This window comes from Electrona antarctica (genome assembly GCF_951216825.1).
Source record: "Electrona antarctica genome assembly, chromosome: 7".
Taxonomy (NCBI): Eukaryota; Metazoa; Chordata; class Actinopteri; order Myctophiformes; family Myctophidae; genus Electrona; species Electrona antarctica.
In genome coordinates, this window is record NC_136812.1 from 56,534,759 (window position 1) to 56,560,629 (window position 25,871).

Sequence of the window (25,871 nt, forward strand, 5' to 3'; positions counted from 1 at the left end):
GAGCAGATGTGAAAAATTCCAGGCAAAGGTTTTTCCTTGGCCTCTAGAGAGTTGGCATACAAAGTTATCCACAGATCCGTGCAGTTAGAGGTAAAACACTTTTTGGCCAGTTATAGCGCCACCATGAGGCTGAGTTGAAAATGTTCATGTAGCATTTCATCCTCGGCCTAGTGGGAATGTGTGTGCACAATTTCACGGAAATCACACGATGTGTTCATGATTTGCAGCATTTTGTTTGAAACTGAGCACTCCTGCGAACTTTGGAAGCCAATCTTAGCCAATCAGGATGGAGTCTGAGAAATCTGAAAGACCTGTTTCGTTGAATGGCTCTAGAGAGACTGTGTACCAATTTGCGTGATGTTTGGACAAAATCTGTAGGTGTACTGTCCAAAAACTTGTTTTGCACAAAGCGGCCTCCTGGTGGCGCTATAACAGGCCGTTCTGGAAATTTTGGGGCAGAGGTTCAGCGTTGGCATCCAGGGAGTGTGTGTGCAAAATTTGGCATTGACCGGGTTAACGGTGCCAGAGATTAGCTGTTCACAGACGGAAGGACGGACACACGGACGGACACACGGACACACGGACGGACGGAGTGCAAAAGACAAATACTCTCTCCCCATGCCTTCGGCCTGGTGGAGACAAAAATCGCTACAGCCTCAGTAATGGACCAGTGAAATTAGGGTATTTTATGATGCCTCTAATAGGGATTGCATTGACAGCTGCAGTACACCGTTGAAACGGACCAGAAGTGGGGCCGCTGTCTCACTTGGAGGCGTGACATTTGTAGTCCCTGTGACAGTTACACATCTCCTCCACCAGGGGGCGAAATGCATTAAAGCCACAGTGCCTGGGTCCATTGTTGCGCATGCGTCAAATGAACACATTGATCCGGAACTTCCGTTCCGTGTCGTTTTTTTTCCACAACAAAGAAACGTTCGTTTTTTCATGGTGTGAACACAGCGTGGTGGAAACTGTCTCATAAAGGAGGTCAAAACGTGTCAAATGGAGTCTGTACGGCTGAAGATAATTGAACACATGACGTCGGTGGGAGAGGACATATTGTGTGTTTTAGAAAAACAACAAAGTGTTGATGTTTGTCGTGTGAAACGTGATGTCAGAGTGTTTGTGTTGGAGCGCCTCAGTATGGTCGCAGAGGTAATCTGCAGCCTCTTCAAGAGAGAGATGGAGACTCTACACAACATCAAACTACACACTGCAGGTATGTGTTACACACACATCAAACTACACACTGCAGTAGTAGGCCTATATGTGTGTTACAGACACAACATCCAAACTACACACTAGGGCTGTGCGATATGACGATATGTAGGGGATAATATCAGGCTAGGTAAAGCATAGACCTAGAATGCCTGTGATCATTTAATTAACTTTGTAAATGTTCATGTATCATAGGCATAGAACGGTCGTGCTTACCATCATGTTGGACGTAAACTTGGCGGCCTGAATGTGATAAATGCTCCGTTTGTACCCATTAAATAATTCCAAAAACGTGGAGTGAAATATGGTCCTCTAGTTTGATATCCATGTGAAAGTTCTGTCACAAAACGTGTATTTAGTCAATTATCTCCACTTTTTCAAGAGATGCACACGGACGTCTTTCTCTCCGGGCGAGGGGGGACTGGAATGATCGATGAACTGATTTTAGACGTCATCACCAATTGACAAGGGAAACACAAAAGTTTGGGTCACACAATTGGCAGGTGGTGTGATTAATTACCCAGCACCTATCGCAAGGCACCTGCCAATTGTGTGACCCAAACTTTTGTGTTTCCCTTGTCAATTGGTGATGACGTCTAAAATCAGTTCATCGATCATTCCAGTCCCCCCTCGCCCGGAGAGAAAGACGTCCGTGTGCATCTCTTGAAAAAGTGGAGATAATTGACTAAATACACGTTTTGTACCAGAACTTTCACAACTAGAGGACCATATTTCACTCCACGTCTTTGGAATTATTTAATGGGTGAGTACAAACAGAGCATTTATCACATTAAGGCCGCCCAGTTAACGTCCGACATGAAAGTAACCGCGACCGTTCTATGGCTCTGTATGTGAAATACTGTATGTAACAACAGAGCCATTCTAGGGCTAGGTAAAGCAAAGCAAAGTTCTTTGTTTACCCTGGGTGAATGGACTAAGCTCGAGATGCTTGTTTACAGCCAGACCCTGCTCATAGAACATTTCATGGTAGGGGTTCAATGCCTTGCTCAAGGGCACTTCAGCGGTGGTAATTTTAACGTGCCGGTCCGGGGATTCGAACTGGCGACCTTCCGATAACAAGACCGCTCCGCAAACCGTTCGTCCACCGCTGCCCCTGGTCATTGTCGGGAGATAATTCAGATAATTCATGATGAAGTTGTGGTCATCATGTTAAAAAAAGAAAAACATCCACTTGACAAATGCACAGCTGGGCATGCAGAGTTGACGAGTGACGCGCTCTCTCTCTCTCTCTCTCTCTCTCTCTCTCTCTCACTATCGCCTGTAGTCAATTCAACTTTGTTAAGCTTCCCAACGTCGTAACGTTTAACAAACTACTCTACAACAGAAAGTGTTAACATTTTGAATCCCTATGCAGAGCTTAAAATTAACTGAAACAACTATGGAGCAGTGAGTGACATGAAGTATTTGTTTTTTCCTTATTTCTTTATTTTTGCTATTTTAATTGTCATAATAATAATAATATTTTATTTTGTATTATTTTTGTAATTGCTCTAGGCCTGTCTGTGCATGGGCAGGGCATCAGTATTATGTCCATATCATTAGACTGGATATCATAATTTTGCATAATAGTCTGCATACATTTTTGATATTGGCATGTAAGTAAGTAAGTACACAAAATTGCAAGTACTCTGCCTGGGGAATAAAGAAGATCTAAGAAAAATGTCTTAGATAGAAAATTGGTATCGAAAAAAATATGCTATATATATCGAGTATATCGTTATCGTGATATAAAATGTTCTATATCATGATATGAGATTTTGTCATCGCCCAGCCCTAACACATTGCAGGTATGTGTTACACACATCCAAACTACACACTGCATGTATGTGTGTTAGACACAAACATCAAACTACACACTGCAGGTGTGTCTGTTACATACACAGAATCAAACTACACACTGCAGGTGTGTCTGTTACATACACAACATCAAACTACACACTCAAGCTAGCCTTAAGTTAAGACTCGCTATGTATTTGATCAAATTTGACATTTTCATATCTATGAGCGTCTTAGTGCTCTTTCCCCTGTGGACACTCCAAATGTTATAGAGACCTACAGGGTGCTTGTATAATATATTTGTCCGTAGTTTTCAGACGTCTTTTAACAGCATTTTTCGGCAAATCATTTCGGCACTACAGCGGTAAAATAGGAGTATGAATCGGCCCTAACACCTCTTTTTGAAAACTACTCCCCCTAAACCCATAAATCTGATTTACAAGCTCACATCGTGTCAGGATGCAACACATTTTTTAGCTTGTAGATCGGCTATGTTTTGTTACTTTTCACAATTTCTTGGACATTTTTCAATTTATTTAGGGGATGACACTAAGGTCTCAGAGGTCCCGTCGGGCAAGCACATCTTATATTCTACTTGCAAAAGGTCATGCCCACTTGCTCGAAAAGTCAATAATTGTCCATTATAAAATGATGGGGCTGTGCGGTTAAAAGAAAATCATACCTGGTTACAGGGCTCCAGACTAACTTTTTCACAGGTAGCACTGGTGCCACCTACCTTTTCATTTGGTAGCGCCACCATAAATTAGGTAGCACCATTTTTTTCTTTGTATAGCGTGGTATTAATACATGATCTTATCATGCCCCCACATCGGGGGCCATTTATTTATGTAGTGGTTTCCACCATTAAAGGTTTGAATCATAAAACCCCCTACAAAGGTCACTGTGTAAAAAACAGCAACCTACCTGGTTATACTTCAAACCACTGTAGATGGTTTCAACCCAACCCAAAGTCACTCAGTCAATAAAGGCAATACCTATTTATATTCCACACACAGAAAGTCAGTTTAAGGTTTTGAGTTGAAAATTAAATGCAGTCCAAACCTTTGGGATTAATAAAGTGACAATTTGTACAATATCTCCATTACCATTATCCAAATGAATTCCTTATTATAATATTTTTACATTTTGGAAAAAATATTTTGCAATGTGAAATGCCACCGAATTCTTAATCATTTTCCTTGTCTTCATGGGCCAACTTGTGAAAGCTGCATGCTTTTATTGTGAAGGCAAAAGTTTCTGAATGCTCTCAGAGCCTACATATTTCAGAGCCTACATAAGCTCACAACGCGTCGCGTCCGTGACGCGTTGTGAGCTTGTAGATCAGCTATTTTCAGCACGGAACACTTTGTACGACGAAGAATAAATCAGGCATCAGTGCTCTTCACTCACTGGGAGGGAGATTAATGTCTTTTGTTGGCCGATCATCATGTATGGACACATAGGCTACCTCCTCGATGCAAACATAACAAGCTTTGGAAGCTATTTTTCGTGGCACATGTTCACATCAAACAACAAGTTTACCTCCTCACTCAGTGTTTGGGTCGGGAGTCGGCTGTCTGTGTAGATCATGACTGATCATCATGCAGTTAGATATGCGCGCTGCGCGCTCCAGTGAAATTGTACAGCTGAGAAAGATTAGTTAATTTGTGTTGGATAAGCTGCGTTCAGACCTGAATATATATTCGCCTCGGTTCGTCCAGTTTGTACCGCGGCAGGTCGCGCCGTGCCCGTTTGCGCAATTCTCGTCTTTGCATTGACTTTGTATGTAATGGCGCCGCTCTGACCATCCAAGTCTGAAGGGCTTATTGGTGGGTTATTATTATTGTGAACGATCGTTCTTTGAACACTGGGCGTCAGGCGAACGTCCAATGTTTTTATCAATGGAACGGGCAAGCACTGCGGGATGTTTCCCCCCCCCCCCCCCCACTCATCCTTCCAGCAAGTCGCACCCGTGCGACCTCATTATATTTGAACTCGCACGTTACTCAAATTAAGTATCATATGCGACCTATTAAGTCGCACGCTGGAGCCCTGCCTGGTTATGCTGAATACCTACATAGCTATGAATATGTGATTATGGGTTCACAATTATTTTATGTTTGCAAGTGTAGCCACAATGAAACAGCACATAATAGGTAAACAGTGCTCTTATGTGACATTTCACAGAGCAGAAGACAGAGTGCTGTGGCTACGTTCAGGTGTTTAGACAGATATCTTGTGTTGTGCTTATAGACGGTTGCGTCTGGTGCCCTGGTGTTTATATCACGATGGGGGACAACGATATTAGCACTTACCTAGTGACTGCACCTTTCAACTGAACAGAGTATGGTAGATACTAAGTTAGTTTGATTTGATTACATGAAGGTATAATGTAAGGTTGCTGAGAGCCAACAGTTCATTCTACTGGTGATTTCCACAGAGCACCACAGGGAGAGGTCTACTGTATCTAGAGAGATGACCTCCAAAACATCAACGTTGTCAGAGGAACAGCGAGAGACGGACCAGGGACGTGGACTGCTTTATGCAGCGATGCAACCTGTAGTGAAGCTGTACAAGATAGGTATGTACTGTTTTATTTAAATATGATAATTCTCAAATCATGCAAACTGAATGGTCGGACTCGGCACCAGGTATTCCTAAACGTAACCGCATTAAAGTCCTTATTATATTCCTTCATTGCAGGCCAGAGTGCGGAGTCCAGCCTGAAGGTGAAGAAGTTTTGGAGTGTTAAACAGGAATCTGAAAACCACCTGGACATCAGTAGGTTTTATTCTCTCTTGCTCTCTCTCTCTCTCTCTTCCTTTCTCCTTTTTATTGAAAGGCTAATAGGCACGTCCAAACTGGAATATGCTCCGATTATGTGTTAAAATAGAATGTTTGCAGTTGGCCCTAGGTTGGCACCTAGGTTGGCACCTAGGTTGGCACCTAGGTTGCTAAGCCTGACAGTGTGTTGCGGGTTCGACTCCCGTACTATATCTAATAAAGGCAGAAAAAGTCCCAAAAATATCTAAATAAATAATTTAGTTTTCAGTAATTGGGTTTTTTTATGAATGAGAATAGACGTATGGTTTAGAAATGGACAATGTATTTACAGCTGAAGTTTGTCCAACTACCAAAGCTAAACACTGCGTGAAATAATGTTCAAAGTTCAAACATGTAATGCTTTGCTCTCATTGTACCTTTTCCCCCCTAGACTTCCTGCACCTGCCTGTGTGTAAAGAGGAGGTTTCCCCTGAACATGAGGAGAGGAGTCACAGTCTGGTCCAGCAGGAACCTCAACCTCCACACATTAAAGATGAACAAGAGGAGCTACTTCAAAGACCAGAACAAGTGATGACGTTACTAGCAGTGAAAAGTGAAGATGATGAAAACAGAGAGACAGAGGCTGAAGCCAGCACCTCAACTCAACACATGAAAACACAAACTGATGTGGAGGACTGTGGAACATCACAACCAACCAGAGATGAGCAGCTCCTCTCTCCACACTGTTCTGAATCTGACGACACTGAAGACTGTGATGGCTGGGAGGAGACCAGGGAAGGTCAGTCGGCTGTAAACACAATGGTTTCACACAAGACACAACATGGTTTTAGTTGTACAGAGTGTGGCAAATGTTTAGTCTCAAGGCAAGTCTTTAGAGGCACACAGTTGTTCATACAGGGGAAAAGCCCTTTAATTGCAAAGTTTGTGCTAAAGGCTTTAGTCAAATGTTTACTCTAAAATCAGACATGAGGACTCATACAGGGGAAAGGCCTTTTAATTGCAAAGTTTGTGCTAAAGGCTTTAGTCACGTGTACTCTAAAACATGGGTTCCCAAAGTGGGGTCCGGGGACCCTGGGGGTACTTGAGGGAGTCCCAGGGGGTCCCCAGCTCAATTAGAGATAGTTAGGAACCAAATGGACCCTTATGGGTCTGTAACTCAGAGAGTGTACAAATTAACAGTGGTTTTACAATATAAATTGGGGTACCAGAGATAGAAATTCCATTAAATGGTGATCCGTAGCATAATGCGTGTGAAACTGGGGGTCCATGAAATTATTATGTTTCGGAATCACTACTAGAGCCGTACAAATCCTCCCTTATCAGGGTCACTGGCATATGTTTTCAAATGGGGAGTCCGTGGCCTAATAAATGTTGATTTGGTGGTCCTTGAGACGAAACAGTTTGGGAACCACTGCTCTAAAATCACACATGACGACTCATACAGGGGAAAAGCCATTTAGTTGCTACGTTTGTGCTAAAGGCTTTAGCCGAATGACTCCTCTGAAATCACACATGAGGATTCATACGGGGGAAAAGCCATTTAGTTGCAAAGTTTGTGGTAAAGGCTTTAGTTTCAGTGGTGAGCGAAAAAAACACGAGGACTCATACAGGGGAAAAGCGCTTTAATTGCAAAGTTGTGGTAAAGGCTTTCGTGACAGTGGCCATCTGAAATGACACATAAGAACTCATACAGGGGAAAATCCATTTAGTTGCAAAGTTTGTAGTAAAGGCTTTAGGTAAAGTGGTCCTCTGAAATCACACTCATACAGTTCCTTTATTTGTACAGTTTATGGTAAAGGATGTAGTCAAATGCGAGATGTAAAAAAAGAAAAACATGGTGTCATACAGGGGGAAAGCACTTTACTTGTACTATCTAGGTAAGTGGTTCTCAACCTTTTTACACCCAAGTACCACCTCAGATTTTATTACCACCACCTGCGGTTATTGATGCTTTTTTGGCGGGTTTATGATGGATTCCGGGTACATATATATATATATATATATATATATATATATATATACATACACACTGTTATCAAAATGATAATGACAATATGACCACCATTATTTCCCCCCCACACAAGCCCTTATTGGCCCCCACATAAGCCCTTATCCCCCCCCCCCCCACACACAAGCCCTTATTTGCCCCCCACATAAGCCCTTATTTGCCCCCACACACAAGCCCTTATTTGCCCCCCACACAAGCCCTTATTGGCCCCCCACATAAGCTTTTTTGCCCCCCCACACAAGCCCTTATTGGCCCCCACACAAGCCCTTATTGCCCCCCCACACAAGCCCTTATTGGCCCCCCACACAAGCCCTTTTTGCCCCCCACATAAGCCCTTGTTTTCCCCCCACACAAGCCCTTATTGGCCCCCCACAAGCCCTTATTGGCCCCCACATAAGCTTGTATTGGCCCCCCACATATGTCCTTATGTGGCAAAAAAAAGGAAAAAAATAAAAATAAATACAACTTTTATTTATTTATTTATTTTTTTAGAGAAAGGGCACTTTCTGCAAAAGGGCAGGTACTCAAGCCCCCCTAGCCCCCCCCTCTGCCTGTGCCTGAACACACACACACACACACACACACACACACACACACACCCCTGCCTCTCTCTCTCTCCTGCAAGCACGCACACACAGTCAGGCTGTCAACATTAGCTTTAGCTTAGCAGTCATTAGCATGGTCTGGGTAGCATCAAGCTTTCACAACTAACTGCTATGTTTGTTTTGCCCAATGCCCACTTCAAAGAGCTTCTGATCTTACACATTGTGAAGCAAATTAATTAATAACGAGCCCAACGGAGGCATTCAGCCTATAGCTGACGACTGCTCGGTGCTCACTGCTAAACTGCCCAGTGCCCACACTAACTCCGCACCCCGCACAGGCTGACGGACTGAGTGGGAATGAGAGAGAGAGAGAGAGAGAGGGGGGGACTGAGAGAGAGGCGGGGCTATTGGAATCGCTGCATGCATTCACAATGCATGCGTCTCTCAACCGTTTATGTCAAACTTCACCGTTTTTTTTTCACCACCCTTTTTTTCATTTTTGGGAAGATTCTTCCGCGTACCACCTGTGGGGGGTCCAAGTACCACAGGTGGTACGCGTACCACAGGTTGAGAACAACTGCTCTAGGTCGTCGGACGTAGCCTGGTTAATAAACCAGACCGAATCAGCCGTTGGCAAAAAAAAGTTGCCTACCAGCGGATTACGGTCTGGCGAGGCTCAGTAGCACGCCTCTTTCCTACAGCAGAGAACAGGTCGGACCAATCGGGACACGGTATGCAATATAGGCGGGCTTTGGTACAGTGACGTTCAATGCTTGAGACTTTTGACTGACAGTAGCTCTGACCAATTGCGTCAAAGAGAAAATGTTCCCCGGGAAATGAAATCCAAGTGGAGCCAGCCCAGACTGATATACCGCGACAGTGTTGTGTGATATTAGTCTGGCTTATTAGCCAGGCTACGTCGGACGAGCCCTCCATCGTCGCTTCCAGTCATCCCGATTCTCCATACATCTGACCAGCTTGTTGGTGCTTTGCGCTTCTGCGTCTTTCTTTCTTTTTTTTTTCGGCTTAAACCTTCATTTTATATTTTTTTATAGAGGGACAGACGGTAGTGTAACCCAGCCAACATGGCAACCCGAAAATGGCAACCCATGTCAACTGTCAATCAGGACGGTATAAAGGTGACATCAGTTCCTACACTCTCCACTCCCCCCTCATTCAAGATGGCCGAAATGTTTGGCATGGCAGCAGCAGGTTCCTCCTTGGTTACTCTTCGGTGAGTTATATAGCCTTGGTGTCATGTTAACTTGGATCAACTGGTTAACTGTTTGAGTTTATATTTAAAGTATTTGATTTATGATTTATGTTTGAACTTTTGGTTTAATAATTAATATTGATATTATAAAATACTTTGTATTTTATTTTCTAAGAAAGCATGCATGTAATGATATAAACTGTTACTAGAAAAATGATTAAAGAGATCGATACTGATCACATCGAACTCTTTATTCATTAATAGTTTTTGATTTAAAGTTGTACAACAATGATTTTTGAACAAAATACTGGTTTAGACACCTGGCCTTGCAGGTCAGGTTTTTGTGTCCTTAAAAGGAATTCCCCTTGGATGGTTCTGGTACCGGCTGGTACCTGAACCTGGCGAGCCGACCCGGATCTCGACGCCCCCCTTCCCTCCACAAATGTGGTAACCCTGTTCTCCACACTGGAGAGAGACTGAATTCCCCCCTAGAAACATAGGAACTCAACATGGACTCTCAAAGTCACCACCTTTAAAGGGGCCCCCATTTTGTATTTTTTATTTTCTATAAATGTTCAAAGTTGTTTAAGTTCTGTTTTTTGAGTCAATAATAATATTTCCGTTAACCTTTAACTCCAGTTTCTGCCTCCTTATTTCTCTGGTTTTCACTCACACATTGAGCTCCTTCCGAACCTGGTTTATGCGCAGTCAATTCCAATACCATATACCAACCTTTAATTAGTTATCCATTGCGCCACTTGCTACAGTAGGCTGACAGGAAATGAGGGAGAGAGATGGAGGAGTGACTTGCAGTAAAGTCCGTCGGGATCGGGAGTCAAACCCGCGGCACACTGCCAGACTCGGGCTACGGGCCAAGGTGCCTGGACCGCTGAGACACAGCCCAGGCCGCGTCTTTCTTGATTACATCCACATATGTTAATGTTGGACATCCTCTTGATCGATGCTCTCGATCCGATTCCGATCATTTGAAAAAGACATGATCGGACCCGATTTCCGATCACGTTATCGGATCGGGCCAATTCACTGTTAAGTTAGCACTTTTTGTTGCGTGTAACAAATTGCTGCTGGATTCATACATTTTACAAACTGCCTACAATTCAATTTAATCCAAACCCCATTTAACCGTCTTGCCGCCGGGCACGAGGAAAACGAGAACCTACTCTTTCTAACTGCTCCGCCAAACGCAAATTTCTCGTTTTCGAATTGTTTAATCACTTTTTGATCCGTTTCGATGGGTAGCTGATGTTGCTACCGCAAACAATACTCTGGGACACAAACACACAATGGCATCGGCCATTTTGAAGATGCGCGCGCATCCACTCGCATTGCCTGCTCTGTCTTCAGATGCCTTTATCTCAGAAAGAAAGGGCAGTTTCTGGCCCAGACAAGCGTTTTCAACGGCCTGTAGCAGGCGCTCGCGGTTGGCTTTATCCACCATCGACCGAGAGAACAACAACCGGTGAAGACACCACACACAACAGTTTGTCACAGGAACATGCGATTACGGATATGTGGCTCTTCAAAGTGTTACGTGCGATAAAACCCTGGCAGTACGCGATCGAGGGATTAATTAATGCTAGCGGTAAATGAGTTTTCTTTTTTTCATACTCCATTCAATGATCATTTTTGCTGGAGGAAACCATGCAAGGCACCAACATGCACTTCGGGAGCAATTAGGGGTTCAGTAACCTGCTCAATGACACTTCGAAACTAACTGGGGGAGCCCGGGTTTGAACTGGGAACCTTGCGGTTCCTATCCGGTACCTGAGCCACTGCCGCACGGGGTGTAAACACACCACGACTCAGCTAAATGAATCAATAACAGTATTTCCATAGTAAACACACCATGATTCAGTTAAATTAATCAATAGCAGTATTATTTCCATAGTAAACACACCATGACTCAGCTAAACTAATCAAACTATTTCCATATTAACTCTTTTTGTGCCGCTAGGTGGCAGCAGAAGTGTAGTTAAGCTGTGTCAGTCCTTTGTTCCTCTTTTGGCTTTTGGATAGGTGGGTGATGTGAAATGAAAGAAAGAAATATTAATAACTTAAGGCATGAAAGGGTCTTGCACCTCAATATCTTGTTGTTTTCCTGCCCCCCTATGACCCTCCCCGTACCCTTAGGCCCTCAGATGGGGCCCTGCGTGAAATAATGCTCAAACATTGAATGGTTTGCTCTCATTGTACCTTTCCCCCCCTAGACTTCCTGCACCTGCCTGTGTGTAAAGAGGAAGTTTCCCCTGAACATGAGGAGAGGAGTCCCAGTCTGGTCAAGCAGGAACCACAACCTCCACACATTAAAGATGAACAAGAGGAGCTACTTCAAAGACCAGAAGAAGTGATGACGTTACTAGCAGTGAAAAGTGAAGATGATGATGATGAAAACGGAGAGACAGAGGCTGAAGCCTCAACGCAACACATGAAAACACAAGCTGATGTGGAGGACTGTGGAACATACCAACCATCTAGTGGTGAACACATTAAAACACAAGCTGATGTAGAGGACTGTGGAACATCACAACCAACCAGAGACGAGCAGCTCATCTCTCCACACTGTTCTGAATCTGACGACACTGAATACAGTGATGACTGGGAGGAGACCAGGGAAGGTCAGTCAGCTGTAAACACACTGGATTCACACAAGACACAACATGTGGAAGAACAAACATTGTCTTCAAGCCACAAGCTGTCTCAGGACCTGCCATCATCAACACAAACTCACTCCACGAAGAGCCACACAGACAAGAAAGGTTTTAGTTGTACAGAGTGTGGCAAAATGTTTAGTCGCAAGGTTATTCTGAAGAGGCACACAGTTGTTCATACAGGGGAAAAGTCCCTTAATTGCAACGTTTGTGGTAAAGGCTTTAGTCGAATGAGTCATCTAAAATCACACATGAGGACTCATACAGGGGAAAAGCCCTTTAGTTGCAACGTTTGTGGTAAAGGCTTTAGTCAAAGTGGTGATGTAAAAATACACATGAGGACTCATACAGGGGAAAAGCTCTTTAGTTGCGAAGTTTGTGGTAAAGGCTTTAGTCGAATGAGTCATCTAAAATCACACATGAGGACTCATACAGGGGAAAAGCCCTTTAGTTGCAACGTTTGTGGTAAAGGCTTTAGTCAACGTGGTGTTATAAAAATGCACATGAGGACTCATACAGGGGAAAAGCCATTTAGTTGCGAAGTTTGTGGTAAAGGCTTTAGTCACAATTTTGTTCTAAAAAAACACATGAGGACCCATACAGGGGAAAAGCCATTTAGTTGCAACGTTTGTGGTAAAGGCTTTAGTCAAAGTAGTGATGTAAAAATACACATGAGGACTCATACAGGGGAAAAGCTCTTTAGTTGCGAAGTTTGTGGTAAAGGCTTTAGTCAAAGTGGTGATGTAAAAATACACATGAGGACTCATACAGGGGAAAAGCCCTTTAGTTGCAACGTTTGTGGTAAAGGCTTTAGTCAAAGTGGTGATGTAAAAATACACATGAGGACTCATACAGGGGAAAAGCTCTTTAGTTGCGAAGTTTGTGGTAAAGGCTTTAGTCGAATGAGTCATCTAAAATCACACATGAGGACTCATACAGGGGAAAAGCCCTTTAGTTGCAACGTTTGTGGTAAAGGCTTTAGTCAAAGTGGTGTTATAAAAATGCACATGAGGACTCATACAGGGGAAAAGCCATTTAGTTGCGAAGTTTGTGGTAAAGGCTTTAGTCACAATTTTGTTCTAAAAAAACACATGAGGACCCATACAGGGGAAAAGCCATTTAGTTGCAAAGTTTGTGGTAAAGGCTTTAGTGACGGTGACCATCTGAAAAGACACATGAGGACTCATACAGGGGAAAAGCCATTTAGTTGCGAAGTTTGTGGTAAAGGCTTTAGTCGAATCTATAGTCTAAAATCACACATGAGGACCCATACAGGGGAAAAGCCATTTAGTTGCAAAGTTTGTGGTAAAGGCTTTGGTCAAAAGGGTACTCTAAAATCACACATGCTGACCCATACAGGGGAAAAGCCATTTACTTGCAAAGTTTGTGGTAAAGGCTTTAGTCAAAGTGGTCCTCTGAAATCACACATGAGGACTCATACAGGGGATTAGTCCTTTATTTGTACAGTTTGTGGTAAAGGATGTAGTCAAATGCAAGAAAAAACATGGTGTTATTCAGGGGGAGAGCACTTTGCTTGTACTCTCTAGGGGTCTGTAGCACTGCCACATAATAATCTTTAAGGATTTATTTTATTCATTTAAAAGACCATGGCTCAAAATATTCCGTAACACCATATCCATCCTTATGTGTAATGTCCTATTTTCTTTGAGAGGTATCTGTTTTGTTTATGTTTTGGAGAAGGAAGGAGATTGATTGATTGACAGGCCGTGACGCTTCCGTGATTAAACACACGGAAGTCGCAGGCTCGAGAGACTTGTGGAGATGGAGACACAAGTGAGCAGGGAGTCCACGGGATAAACTTTGTCTATGCTATACGGTGGAATATAGCCATGGCCACCAGCTCACCGTTGACAGGAGTAACCCGGCCGGGACCGTCATCTGCTCCGGTGAGAAGTTTTGTTTGTCCGTCAAGCGAGGAGTACCGGTTGTTTTTCCATTGGAGGGATAGCTGGATTTATCTGGGATTGTTTTCGTTCGGGGGATCACCTTTACTTTTGGATTAACTTTATTATTTCCGGTTGGAGCGTCAGGGAGACGCGTGAGTAACTAAAGGAACAATACGAACAATAGAGCGAGCGTGCGTGCGTGATAGGACCGGTGCATGTGGTTTGGACATATATTGACAATATACCTGTCATGAATACTGTGTTCTAACTGATTGTCAATGTTGAGTTTATATTTCATATAGATAAACTATTATTCTGATATTTATTTCTGTGTTGGTGTCAGTGTTTCAAAGCATTCATTGTAGGCTACCCTGTGTGGTTGAAACATATCAACTTTATCTTTAAAGGAGGATCATTACTATCCCGTGATTTTTAGTAACTGTGATAGAAATATCTGACCGTTACAGGTCGTCCTCAGACAAGCCCTCCATCGTCGCTTCCAGTCATCCCGATTCTTCATACATCTGATCAGCTCGTTGGTGCTTTGTGCTCCTGCGTCTTTTTTGAGTACATCCACATATGTTAACACCCCGAACGCCCAGGGATATTTAATCCATTAAATCAGAGCGCCCAGTGTTTTATAGCAGCGGAGCACATTTAGCAGGTGCTATCCCGGATGTAGCTGAAGTAGCTTGATATAGCCAAAACACTCCCGAGGCGATCGACTGATTTGCTGGCTGGCAGTTATTGATGTCTTTGGCAGTGTCCTGCTAGTCTCATTCTCCTGGCTGCTACATTCTGGCTCACCCTTGTTATTCCCTCATACAGGGGATTGTTGGTAACATCTACGCTCTTGCTGATGTTAAGTACTGCACGCCGCATTCTGGTGTAGCACTCGTCTAGAGACTTCTGCAGGATTGGCTTCAGGGTCCAGCATTCCCTGCCCTATAGAAGAACAGATTCCATTGCATAGAACAAATTACACTGCGCTGGCCTCTTTGTGGACTTATCGAAAGCGTTCGACACTGTACATCATACTTTTACAAACATGTTAATACATCTTCTGAATGGTTTCATAGTTATTTACATACTGACATCAATCAGTGAAGTCCGGGAGCACCCAATCTGAGTTACGTCCCCAGTGCTCAATCTTAGGTCCTGTGCTCTTCACAATATATATTAATAACATTGTCTGCTTTAAATGACTTATATTGTGTTGCTGACACAGCCCAGCTTGCCACCAGTAAGCTGCAGCTTGCATTCAATACTCTCCGAGATGCCCTGGTTGAGCTCAGGCTTGTTCTAAATACAAGCAAAACTAAAAACTAATCTTTTCACCCTAGAACCACCAGACCAGAAAACGTAATCTTAAGGTGACTCCAGACCGAGGAAACTTGTCCAGACCAGTCAAAGACTAGGCTACTTAAAACTCATATCTGCACAACAACAGTCTGCCGACGAAAGAGTATTTTCCACCATGCAAATTGCAGAAAGCACTGGTTTGCAGTGTTGCCAGGTCTGCTTATGATAAGCAACTTTGGGCTAGTTGTCCTTTAACATAGCTTAATATTCATAGTTTGGGCTTATTTCTGAAGTGTATTTGCTTATTTGGGCTTGCTTTCATGATTCATTTAAAAAATAGCTGATGTAATAGGGCTCAAGTAGTGAAATAGGCCTATCTCACAGCCCGTTTTTCACGCCCACTTCCGGTAAATAGTGGTGACTTTAACATGAGCATTTACACGTTTTTTTTCTCTGGAGAATCTAAGTACATTTTCTAATGTAAAAATGTGACAGACCAATATTATTATGAAGCAAACAATATGGTAAATCAGCTCGAACAGATGGAACAAACCTTACCTTGAGAAAAAAAAGTTGTAGACTTCTTAAATTACCTCTGTTAACATGAAGCGTCTATGGAGTGACGTCACGCTATCACCACTAACCCCGAAAGGGGGCGTATTAAGGGGGGCGGGGAAATTCTGTGAGATAGGCTTATTGGCTGCTTCTTTTTGATTTGTTTTCAAAGACCTGGGCGCTTGTTTCACTAACATAATCTGGCAACACAGCACTAGACACCAAAACAAACAATGATAGCATTATTTTCGCTAGTCTTGCTTTGGAGTTGATTTGGAGACTGGAGTTGATTTATTGGTATATTATTTGAGCATTGATATTGAGATTATGGTATCTAGTTCACACACTACACCAGTATAGTCATCCCTGAAACATGACGAGCAGACTAGAAGTCCACTCTACAGTGGAATAATTTACCCCCCTCATCACTACAACATGGATAGCGTCGCTCCCGACATCGGCAACCGGCAACGAGCAAGTAGGGACTCGACAGAGTGAAGTTCTAGTTTATACATTACTTTGCCCAGGATTTTTACACGGTATCATCTAAAGCTGTAATTTATGTCCTAAGGATGCCAAAAATAGAGATAAGTAGAAAATAAAATAAGGGGGCTGCATGTGGACCACTTTGAGTACTAAACCGTTTTCTGTAATGGTGGCCTCTAATTTGCATATTTAGGAGTAAGCTTACCACTAATTACATTGCAAATACTTAAACACATTGTCTAACCCTCAGAACATATGGACACTTTATTTGTCAGTTTAGCTTGCCTTGTTATAGTTTAAAATCGGCAGCCATTTTGTTATGCAAATTAGTTAAAAACAAAAAAGAAAATGCTTGGGGACCATGTTTTTCTGATTCAGCACCCTTGAATTATGTTGGGCCTAATTAGGCTGGTTCCCCACTTGTACCCCAAAGTGCAATTTGTCAGAATTCCCACCAGACTACGATGTGCAGGTTGGTGCCTTGCATGGTTTCCTCCGGCATTGGTGTGTGAATGTGTGTGAATGGGTGAATTGAATGCACAATCTCTGTAAAGTGCCTTGGATGAAGGTGCTATATAAACGCACCATTTTATTTACAGTTCAGCTGATTAAAAATAACAGATCTACAAGCTAACGAGTCGCAATGACACATGAGCTTGTAGATCTGATATCGGCAAACTCAAAATGTCTTCACAGTACGATATCAAAACATCAAAATATTAATGTAAAATATTGTTATTTTATTTTTGTCTTTGTTTTAATTATTGACTTTTAAGTTGAAAGACATGACAGCATTTGGCAGACGTTTGTAAAATCTTTTGACATTGTACAATTTTCTTCTTTTGCATTTTAATGTCTCTGTTTAAAGGTTAATTCTCTGAATGTCTACAACCACCTTTCAAGTTTGCCAAAATATCACAAACGCCAACTATTCCATCAGTACTTGATTTGTGATCCTAAATTGTTGTCGTTTAGTTTTTTCTCTGGCTTGAAGGGTTGCATACCCCATTTTCAACAGCCAATTATTCTGTCCACATTCATCTGTGAACTCAGTATAGTATGTTCTGAGAAGTCTCCAGCTCTTTAACTGGTAGTTGATTGTGACCTTTAAAGAACCACTTCACCACTTTTCAACCTATCTTCATATAATAGGTCCTCACTAATAATTTTCTACTCGGTCTGTGTCTCATAGGAGGGCTGTGGGCAGTTCAGAAACCCGTCCACCATCGATGGGGAATCCAAGCTAATAGAAACTGCAGGCTTTCTAGTCCTGAAAAGTTGCAATACGATAATGGAAGCCACCATTCTCACGATAATAAAAATCTAAATATTTTTCTAAAGAAATCTTGTTTAAAAAAATATCTGCCTAACGATGATGTCACTGGTGGACGGGTTTCTGAACTGCCCACAGCCCTCCTATGAGACACAGACTGTGTAGGAAAAAAATGGTGGCATTTTATCATGATTATTAGAGGACCAGTTATATGAAGATAAGTTGAAAAGTGGTGAAGTGGTCCTTTATTATTCAGGCAGGCACAATGAGTTGTGTCTGAAGCAAATTCCTCCTTATAGGATCGACTATCAGCCAATATTTGGTCACATAGAGATCATCGGCTCTTAGATTTGTTTTGTTTTAGAAATGGCAGTTTTAGCCCTCCATAGGCAGGGGCTCCTCACAGATTATCTTAATGTGCAACATTGTTTTCACACTCAACGTCAACGGTAGACGAACCAACATAGTAGGCTATAAGTGTAGGCTATATGGCTACAGAGTATCTGTCTGCACAGTTGTAAAGTTAAGACATTTTTAATTCTAAATTGGCCAAATTGTCAAATATGCGTAAGAAAGAGGCAATCACAAGCTCACAACGCCTTGCTCTGAGAGGCGTTGTGAGCTTATAGATCGGCTATTTTCACAATATTTATCTGTGGAAGTGGAACAGAGTCAAACTAAATGCCTACAATTCCGCGTGCTAACTAGGGCCTATAGTCTAATCTAATCTCTCCTTCAGTGACAGTTACACATCTCCTCCACCAGGGGGCGAAATGCATTAACGCCACAGTGCCTGGGTCCATAATTGCGCATGCATCAAACAAACACATTGATCAAGGACTATCTAAAGAGGACGGGAAGTGAAGACCATATGGACCATATGATATGGTGGACTCCATGTTGCTCCCTGGAAGGAAAGAAACATGCGCAGTTGAGACCAGGAAGTTGTAGCCTACATGCCCAAATTTGGTCATGTACAACTTCCTGGTCTCAACCTAGGACAAATAAAGAGGATAGAGCACGGAGGTGCGGCCCGGTCTCCTGCGGGAGGTTTGCACATGTGCAGTGTAAACAGGAACTGCGATGATGGAGGGTGCGTTCGGAAATGCGCCATGAACGCACTGGTGTGCTCTCTTGTCGTTCGTTTATTCAGTGCACTCGGTGCGTTGTCGTTCGAAAATCCAATGCGCTGCGCACCGGGTGTGCCGAGTGCCCGCACTGAGCGACCCTACCCTGAAGCTGGGGTTGTCCGGTGTCGGCGGTGTGAATGCGTCACAGCTGTGGTCGTTCGTAAATAAGGCACACCGTGACGTCACCGCCCACCACACTCAACAAACTGACCACATTCCCGGTGCGCATTTCCGAACGCACCCGGAGTGTTCCAGCAGAGGTGCTAGAGGTGCATGAGAGTTGCTGACCCTGAACTGAAATAATAAAAAGGATATCAAAAAAAGAGAATAGTACAAAGTTGATTTTGTTTTTATTTTAAAAAGTATATCAATTTCATAACTGTGGAAAACATGTTGTGTATAACTGAAACGGACAAGTACATTTACTAAATGTTAATGTTTTTGTATATTTTCTTTTGTGGACTTTCCATGTTCTTTAGTAGCCTTAGCCTACATGTGTCAAACTTTTATTTTTGTGAAATGACAAAGGATAATATATAAAACATTTGAAAAGGGAAGGGTGACTGCTGTTTAATTCTCAACTGTTCTGGATCTCATTATTTACATCACAAGTTATGAGCTTTCTATCTAGCACCTCTGCTGGAACACTCCATCGCAGTTCCTGTTTACACTGAGCATGTGCAAACCTCCCGCGGGAGACCGGGCCGCACCTCCGTGCTCTATCCTCTTTATTTGTCCTAGGTCTCAAGACTCAACCAAGGACTGTCTAAAGAGGACGAGAGGCGAAGACCGTACGGGCGACGCCATGTTGCAAAACATACTCTCTCCCCATGCCTTCGGCCTGGTGGAGACAATCTCTCATTCAGTGACAGTTACACATCTCCTCCACCAGGAGGCGAAATGCCTTAAAGCCACTGTTCCTGGGTCCATTATTGCGCATGCGTCAAATGAACACATTGATCAAGGACAGTCTAAGAAGGATGAGACGCGAAGACCGTACGGGCGACGCCATGTTGCTTTGGAAGGAAAGAAACATGCGCAGTTGAGACCAAGGAAGCTGAACGCGGAAGTGTTGGCTGCATATAGCCCATTGCGCATGTTTCTTTCCTTCCATGGAGCACCATAAGCAACATGGCGTCGCCCGTACGGTCTTCGCGTCTCGTCCTTCTTAGACTGTCCTTGACATTGATCCGGAACTTCAGTTCCGTTTTTTTTCCACAACAAAGAAACGTTAGTTTTTTCATGGTGTGAACCTATACTCTAAGGTGTGAACACAGCGTGGTGGAAACTGTCTCATAAAGGAGGTAAAAACGTGTCAAATGGAGTCTGTACGGCTGAAGATAAATGAACACATGACGTCGGTGGGAGAGGACATATTGTGTGTTTTAGAAAAACAAAGTGTTGATGTTTGTCGTGTGAAACGTGATGTCAGAGTGTTTGTGTTGGAGCGCCTCAGTATGGTCGCAGAGGTCATCTGCAGCCTCTTCAAGAGAGAGATGGAGACTCTACACAACATCAAACTACACACTGCAGGTATGTGTTACACACACAACATCAAACTACACACTGCAGTAGGCCTATGTGTGTTACAGTCAGACACAACATCCAAACTACACACTAGGGCTGTGCGATATGACGATATGTAAGGGATAATATCTGGCTAGGTGGTCTTTGTCGGGAGATAATTCAGATAATTCATGATGAAGTTGTGGTCATCATGTTAAAAAAAGAAAAACATCCACTTGACAAATGCACAGCTGGGCATGCATAGTTGACGAGTGACGCGTTGTCTCTGTCTCTCACTATCGCCTTTAGTCAATTAAACATTTTTAAGCTTCCGTAAAGTTTAACAAACTACTCTACAACAGAAAGTGTTAACAATTGAATCCCTATGCAGAGCTTAAAATGAACTGAAACAACTATGGAGCAGTGAGTGACATGAAGTATTTGTTTTTTCCTTATTTCTTTATTTTTGCTTTTTAATTGTCATAATAATAATAATAATAATATTTTATTTTGTATTCTTTTTGTAATTGCTCTAGGCCTGTCTGTGCATGGGCAGGGCATCAGTATTATGTCCATGTCATTAGACTGGAAATTGTGATTTTGCATATTGCAGTCGGCATACATTTTTGATATTGGCATGTAAGTAACTACACAAAATGAAGTGCAAGTACTCTGCCTGGGGAATAAAAGAAAAATGTCTTAGATAGATTGGTATCGGAAAAAATATGCTATATCGTTATCGTGATATAAAATGTTCTATATCATGATATGAGATTTTGTCATCGCCCAGCCCTAACGCATTGCAGGTATGTGTTACACACATCCAAACTACACACTGCATGTATGTGTGTTAGACACAACATCAAACTACACACTGCAGGTGTGTCTGTTACATACACAACATCAAACTACACACTCAAGCTAGCCTTAAGTTAAGACTCGCTATGTATTTGATCAAATTTGACATTTTCATATCTACGAGCGTCTTAGTGCTCTTTCCCCTGTGGACACTGCAGAGACACCAGCTGAGCCCGTAAAACTCCAAACATGTACAAATGCAAAAAAATATAAGGTGCTTACCCTGTTGCCCCAAATGTTATAGAGGCCTACGGGGTGCTTGTATAATATATTCGTCCGTAGTTTTCAGACTTCTTTTAACAGCATTTTTCTTACTTCCTGTTTACATTGAGCGTAATTCCGGCTTTCACCTCATACGCGCCCCCTCAATAGCCTACTGCCTTTTGGTACTTCGACAGAATCGGCCACAGACCGGATTTATACTCCTATGTTAGAGCCGAATAAAAGTCGGTTCGGCTCTGTAGAGCCTACAATGTGACGTCATTTAAGGTTCGGGGGGGAGGGTACCGTTCTAAAGTTGGCTCTTCGGTGCTACTGAAAATTTCTGACGAGCCGAAATCATTTCGGCACTACAGCGGTAAAATAGGAGTATGAATCGGCCCTAACACCTCTTTTTTTTTTAAACTACTCCCCCTAAACCCCTAAATCTGATTTACAAGGTCACAACGTGTCAGGATGCAACACATTTTTGAGCTTGTAGATCGGCTATGTTTTGTTACTTTTCACAATTTCTTGGACATTTTTGAGTGGTGCAACCACTCCAAGGAACAGCAATGTCCGTGTTCACCTATGTGTTCACCCATGTGTTCACCAACCCACCTATGTGACTATGAGCACGAGTACCAATGCCTACCAAAAGTGGTGCTGTTGTGCCAGAAACAGAGAGGGAGATAATGCTGCACTGCTGCCTGCTAGAGAGAGAGAGAGAGAGGGGGGGGGGGGGTTGCACCACTCAGTTCACACAGGTGTGATTTTTCAAATTATTTAGGGGATGACACTAAGGTCTCAGAGGTCCCGTCGGGCAAGTACATCTTATATTCTACTTGCAAAAGGTCATGCCCACTTGCTCGAAAAGTCAATAATTGTCCATTATAAAATGATGGGGCTGTGCGATAAAAGAAAATCATACCTGGTTATGCTGAATACCTACATAGCTATGAATATGTGATTATGGGTTCACAATTATTTTATATTTGCAAGTGTAGCCACAATGAAAACAGCACATACTAGGTAAACAGTGCTCTTATGTGACATTTCACAGAGCAGAAGACAGAGTACTGTGGCTACGTTCAGGTGTTTAGACAGATATCTTGTGTTCCCTGCCAGGGGCACGTGGGCAAACCTTAGAACACCTAGATTTAATTAAAATGTTTCCCCTTGTGTTTATATCAGGATGGGGGACAATGATATTAGCACTTACCTAGTGACTGCACCTTTCAACTGAACAGAGTATGGTAGATACTAAGATAGTTTGATTTGATTACATGATGGTATAATGTAAGGTTGCTGAGAGCCAACAGTTCATTCTACTGGTGATTTCCACAGAGCACCACAGGCAGAGGTCTGCTGTATCTAGAGAGATGACCTCCAAAGCATCAACGTTGTCAGAGGAACAGCGAGAGACGGACCAGAGACGTGGACTGCTTTATGCAGCGATGCAACCTGTAGTGAAGCTGTACAAGATAGGTATGTACTGTTTTATTTAAATATGATAATTCTCGCCCCAGAATACGCTCACCCTGGGTCAAATCCTGCAAACTGAATGGTCGGACTCGGCACCAGGTATTCCTAAACGTAACCGCATTAAAGTCCTTATTCTATTCCTTCATTGCAGGCCAGAGTGCAGAGTCCAGCCTGAAGGTGAAGAGGTTTTGGAGTGTTAAACAGGAATCTGGAAACCACCTGGACATCAGTACGTTTTATGCTCTCTCTCTCTCTCTCTCTATCTCTCTCTCTCTCTTGCTCTCTCTCTCTCTCTCTCTCTTCCTTTTTCCTTTTATTGAAAGGCTAATAGGCACGTCCAAACTGGAATATGCTCTGATTATGTGTTAAAATAGAATGTTTGCAGTTGGCCCTAGGTTGGCACCTAGGTTGCTAAGCCTGACAGCGTGTTGCGGGTTCGACTCCCGATGTATACATGTACTCTATCTAATAAAGGCAGAAAAAGCCCCAAAAATATCTAAATAAATAATTTAGTTTGCAGTAATTGGTGTTTTTTATTAATGAGAATAGACTTATGGTTTAGAAATGGACAATGTATTTACAGCTGAAGTTTGTCCAACTACCAAAGCTAAACACGTGAAATAATGTTAAAAGTTCAAACATTTAATGCTTTTCTCTCATTGTACCTTCCCCCCCCCTAGACTTCCTGCACCTGCCTGTGTGTAAAGAGGAAGTTTCCCCTGAACATGAGGAGGGGAGTCCCAGTCTGGTCCAGGAGGAACCTCAACCTCCACACATTAAAGATGAACAAGAGGAGCTACTTCAAAGACCAGAACAAGTGATGACATTACTAGCAGTGAAAAGTGAAGATGATGAAAACAGAGAGACAGAGGCTGAAGCCAGCACCTCAACTCAACACATGAAAACACAAACTGATGTGGAGGACTGTGGAACATCACAACCAACCAGAGATGAGCAGCTCCTCTCTCCACACTGTTCTGAATCTGACGACACTGAAGACTGTGATGGCTGGGAGGAGACCAGGGAAGGTCAGTCGGCTGTAAACACAATGGTTTCACACAAGACACAACATGGTTTGTGTGGCAAAATGTTTAGTCTCAAGGCAAGTCTGAAGAGGCACACAGTTGTTCATACAGGGGAAAAGCCCTTTAATTGCAAAGTTTGTGCTAAAGGCTTTAGTCACATGTGTACTCTACAACATGGGTTCCCAAAGTGGGGTCCGGGGACCCCTGGGGGTACTTGAGGGAGTTCCAGGGTGTCCCCAGCTCAATTAGAGATAGGTAGGAACCAAATGAACCTTTTATGGGTCTGTAACTCAGAGAGTGTACAAATTAACAGTGGTTTTACAATATGAATTGGGGTACCAGAGATAGAAATTCCATTAAATGGGGATCCGTAGCATAATGTGTGTGAAACTGGGGGTCCATGAAATTATTATGTTTCGGAATCACTACTAGAGCCGTACAGATCCTCCCTTATCAGGGTCACTGGCATGGGGGGTCCGTGGCCTAATAAATGTTGATTTGGTGGTCCTTGAGACGAAAAAGTTTGGGATACACTGCTCTAAAATCACACATGAGGACTCATACAGGTCCTTTATTTGTACAGTTTATGGTAAAGGATGTAGTCAAATGTGAGATGTAAAAAAAGAAAAACATGGTGTCATACAGGGGGAAAGCACTTTACTTGTACTCTCTAGGGAGCCCTCCATCGTCACTTCCAGTCATCCCGATTCTCCATACATCTGACCAGCTCGTTGGTGCTTTGCGCTTCTGCGTCTTTCTTTTTTTTGCGGCGTTCGCCTTCATTTATATTTTTTATAGAGGGACAGATAGTAGGCTGACAGGAAATGGGGAGAGAGATGGAGTAGTGACTTGCAGTAAAGTCCGTCGGGATCGGGAGTCAAACCCGCGGCACACTGCCAGACTCGGGCTACGGGCCAAGGTGCCTGGACCGCTGAGACACAGCCCAGGCCGCGTCTTTCTTGATTACATCCACATATGTTAATGTTGGACATCCTCTTGATCGATGCTCTCGATCCGATTCCGATCATTTGAAAAAGACCCCGATTTCCGATCACGTTATCGGATCGGGACAATTCACTGTCAAGTTAGCACTTTTTGTTGCGTGTAACAAATTGCTGCTGGATTCATACATTTTACAAACTGCCTGCAATTCAATTTAATCCAAACCCCATTTAATGATCATTTTTGCTGGAGGAAACCATGCAAGGCACCAACATGCACTTCGGGAGCAATTAGGGGTTCAGTAACCTGCTCAATGACACTTCGTAACTAACTGGGGGAGCCCGGGTTTGAACTGGGAACCTTGCGGTTCCTATCCGGTCCCTGAGCCACTGCCGCCCGGGGTGTAAACACACCACGACTCAGCTAAATGAATCAATAACAGTATTTCCATAGTAAACACACCATGATTCAGTTAAATTAATCAATAGCAGTATTATTTCCATAGTAAACACACCATGACTCAGCTAAACTAATCAAACTATTATTTCCATATTAACTCTTTTTGTGCCGCTAGGTGGCAGCAGAAGTGTAGTTAAGCTGTGTCAGTCCTTTGTTCCTCTTTTGGCTTTTGGATAGGTGGGATATTGCTCTGAGTTTGATAATTACTGAAAGAAATATTAATAACTTAAGGCATGAAAGGGTCTTGCACCTCAATATCTTGTTGATCTCCTGCCCCCCTATGACCCTCCCCGTACCCTTAGGCCCTCAGATGGGGCCCTGCGTGAAATATTGCTCAAACATTGAATGGTTTGCTCTCATTGTACCTTTCCCCCCTAGACTTCCTGCACCTGCCTGTGTGTAAAGATGATGATGAAAACAGAGAGACAGAGGCTGAAGCCAGCACCTCAACTCAACACATGAAAACACAAACTGATGTGGAGGACTGTGGAACATCACAACCAACCAGAGA

The 25,871-nt window shown here is 43.0% G+C and overlaps 2 protein-coding genes across 2 annotated transcripts; both read left to right on the forward strand.

The window, feature by feature from the left end:
• Window positions 1-894: 894 nt before the first annotated feature.
• Window positions 895-24,177, forward strand: LOC306926379 (uncharacterized protein; the record flags this gene model as incomplete). Its single annotated transcript, XM_079505642.1, has 6 exons — window positions 895-1,219; window positions 5,456-5,596; window positions 5,719-5,796; window positions 6,230-6,577; window positions 11,794-12,383; window positions 24,037-24,177. The coding sequence occupies exons 1-6, from the start codon at window positions 1,003-1,005 to the stop codon at window positions 24,175-24,177; spliced, it is 1,515 nt and encodes a 504-aa protein (XP_079361768.1). The 5' UTR covers window positions 895-1,002.
• LOC306927311 (uncharacterized protein) lies at window positions 20,210-23,349 on the forward strand (the record flags this gene model as incomplete). The annotated part of the gene is made up of 4 exons (XM_079507024.1): window positions 20,210-20,420; window positions 22,797-22,937; window positions 23,086-23,163; window positions 23,330-23,349. Exons 1-4 carry the CDS (start codon window positions 20,240-20,242, stop codon window positions 23,347-23,349), a joined length of 420 nt encoding a protein of 139 aa, XP_079363150.1. The 5' UTR covers window positions 20,210-20,239.
• Window positions 24,178-25,871: the final 1,694 nt, after the last annotated feature.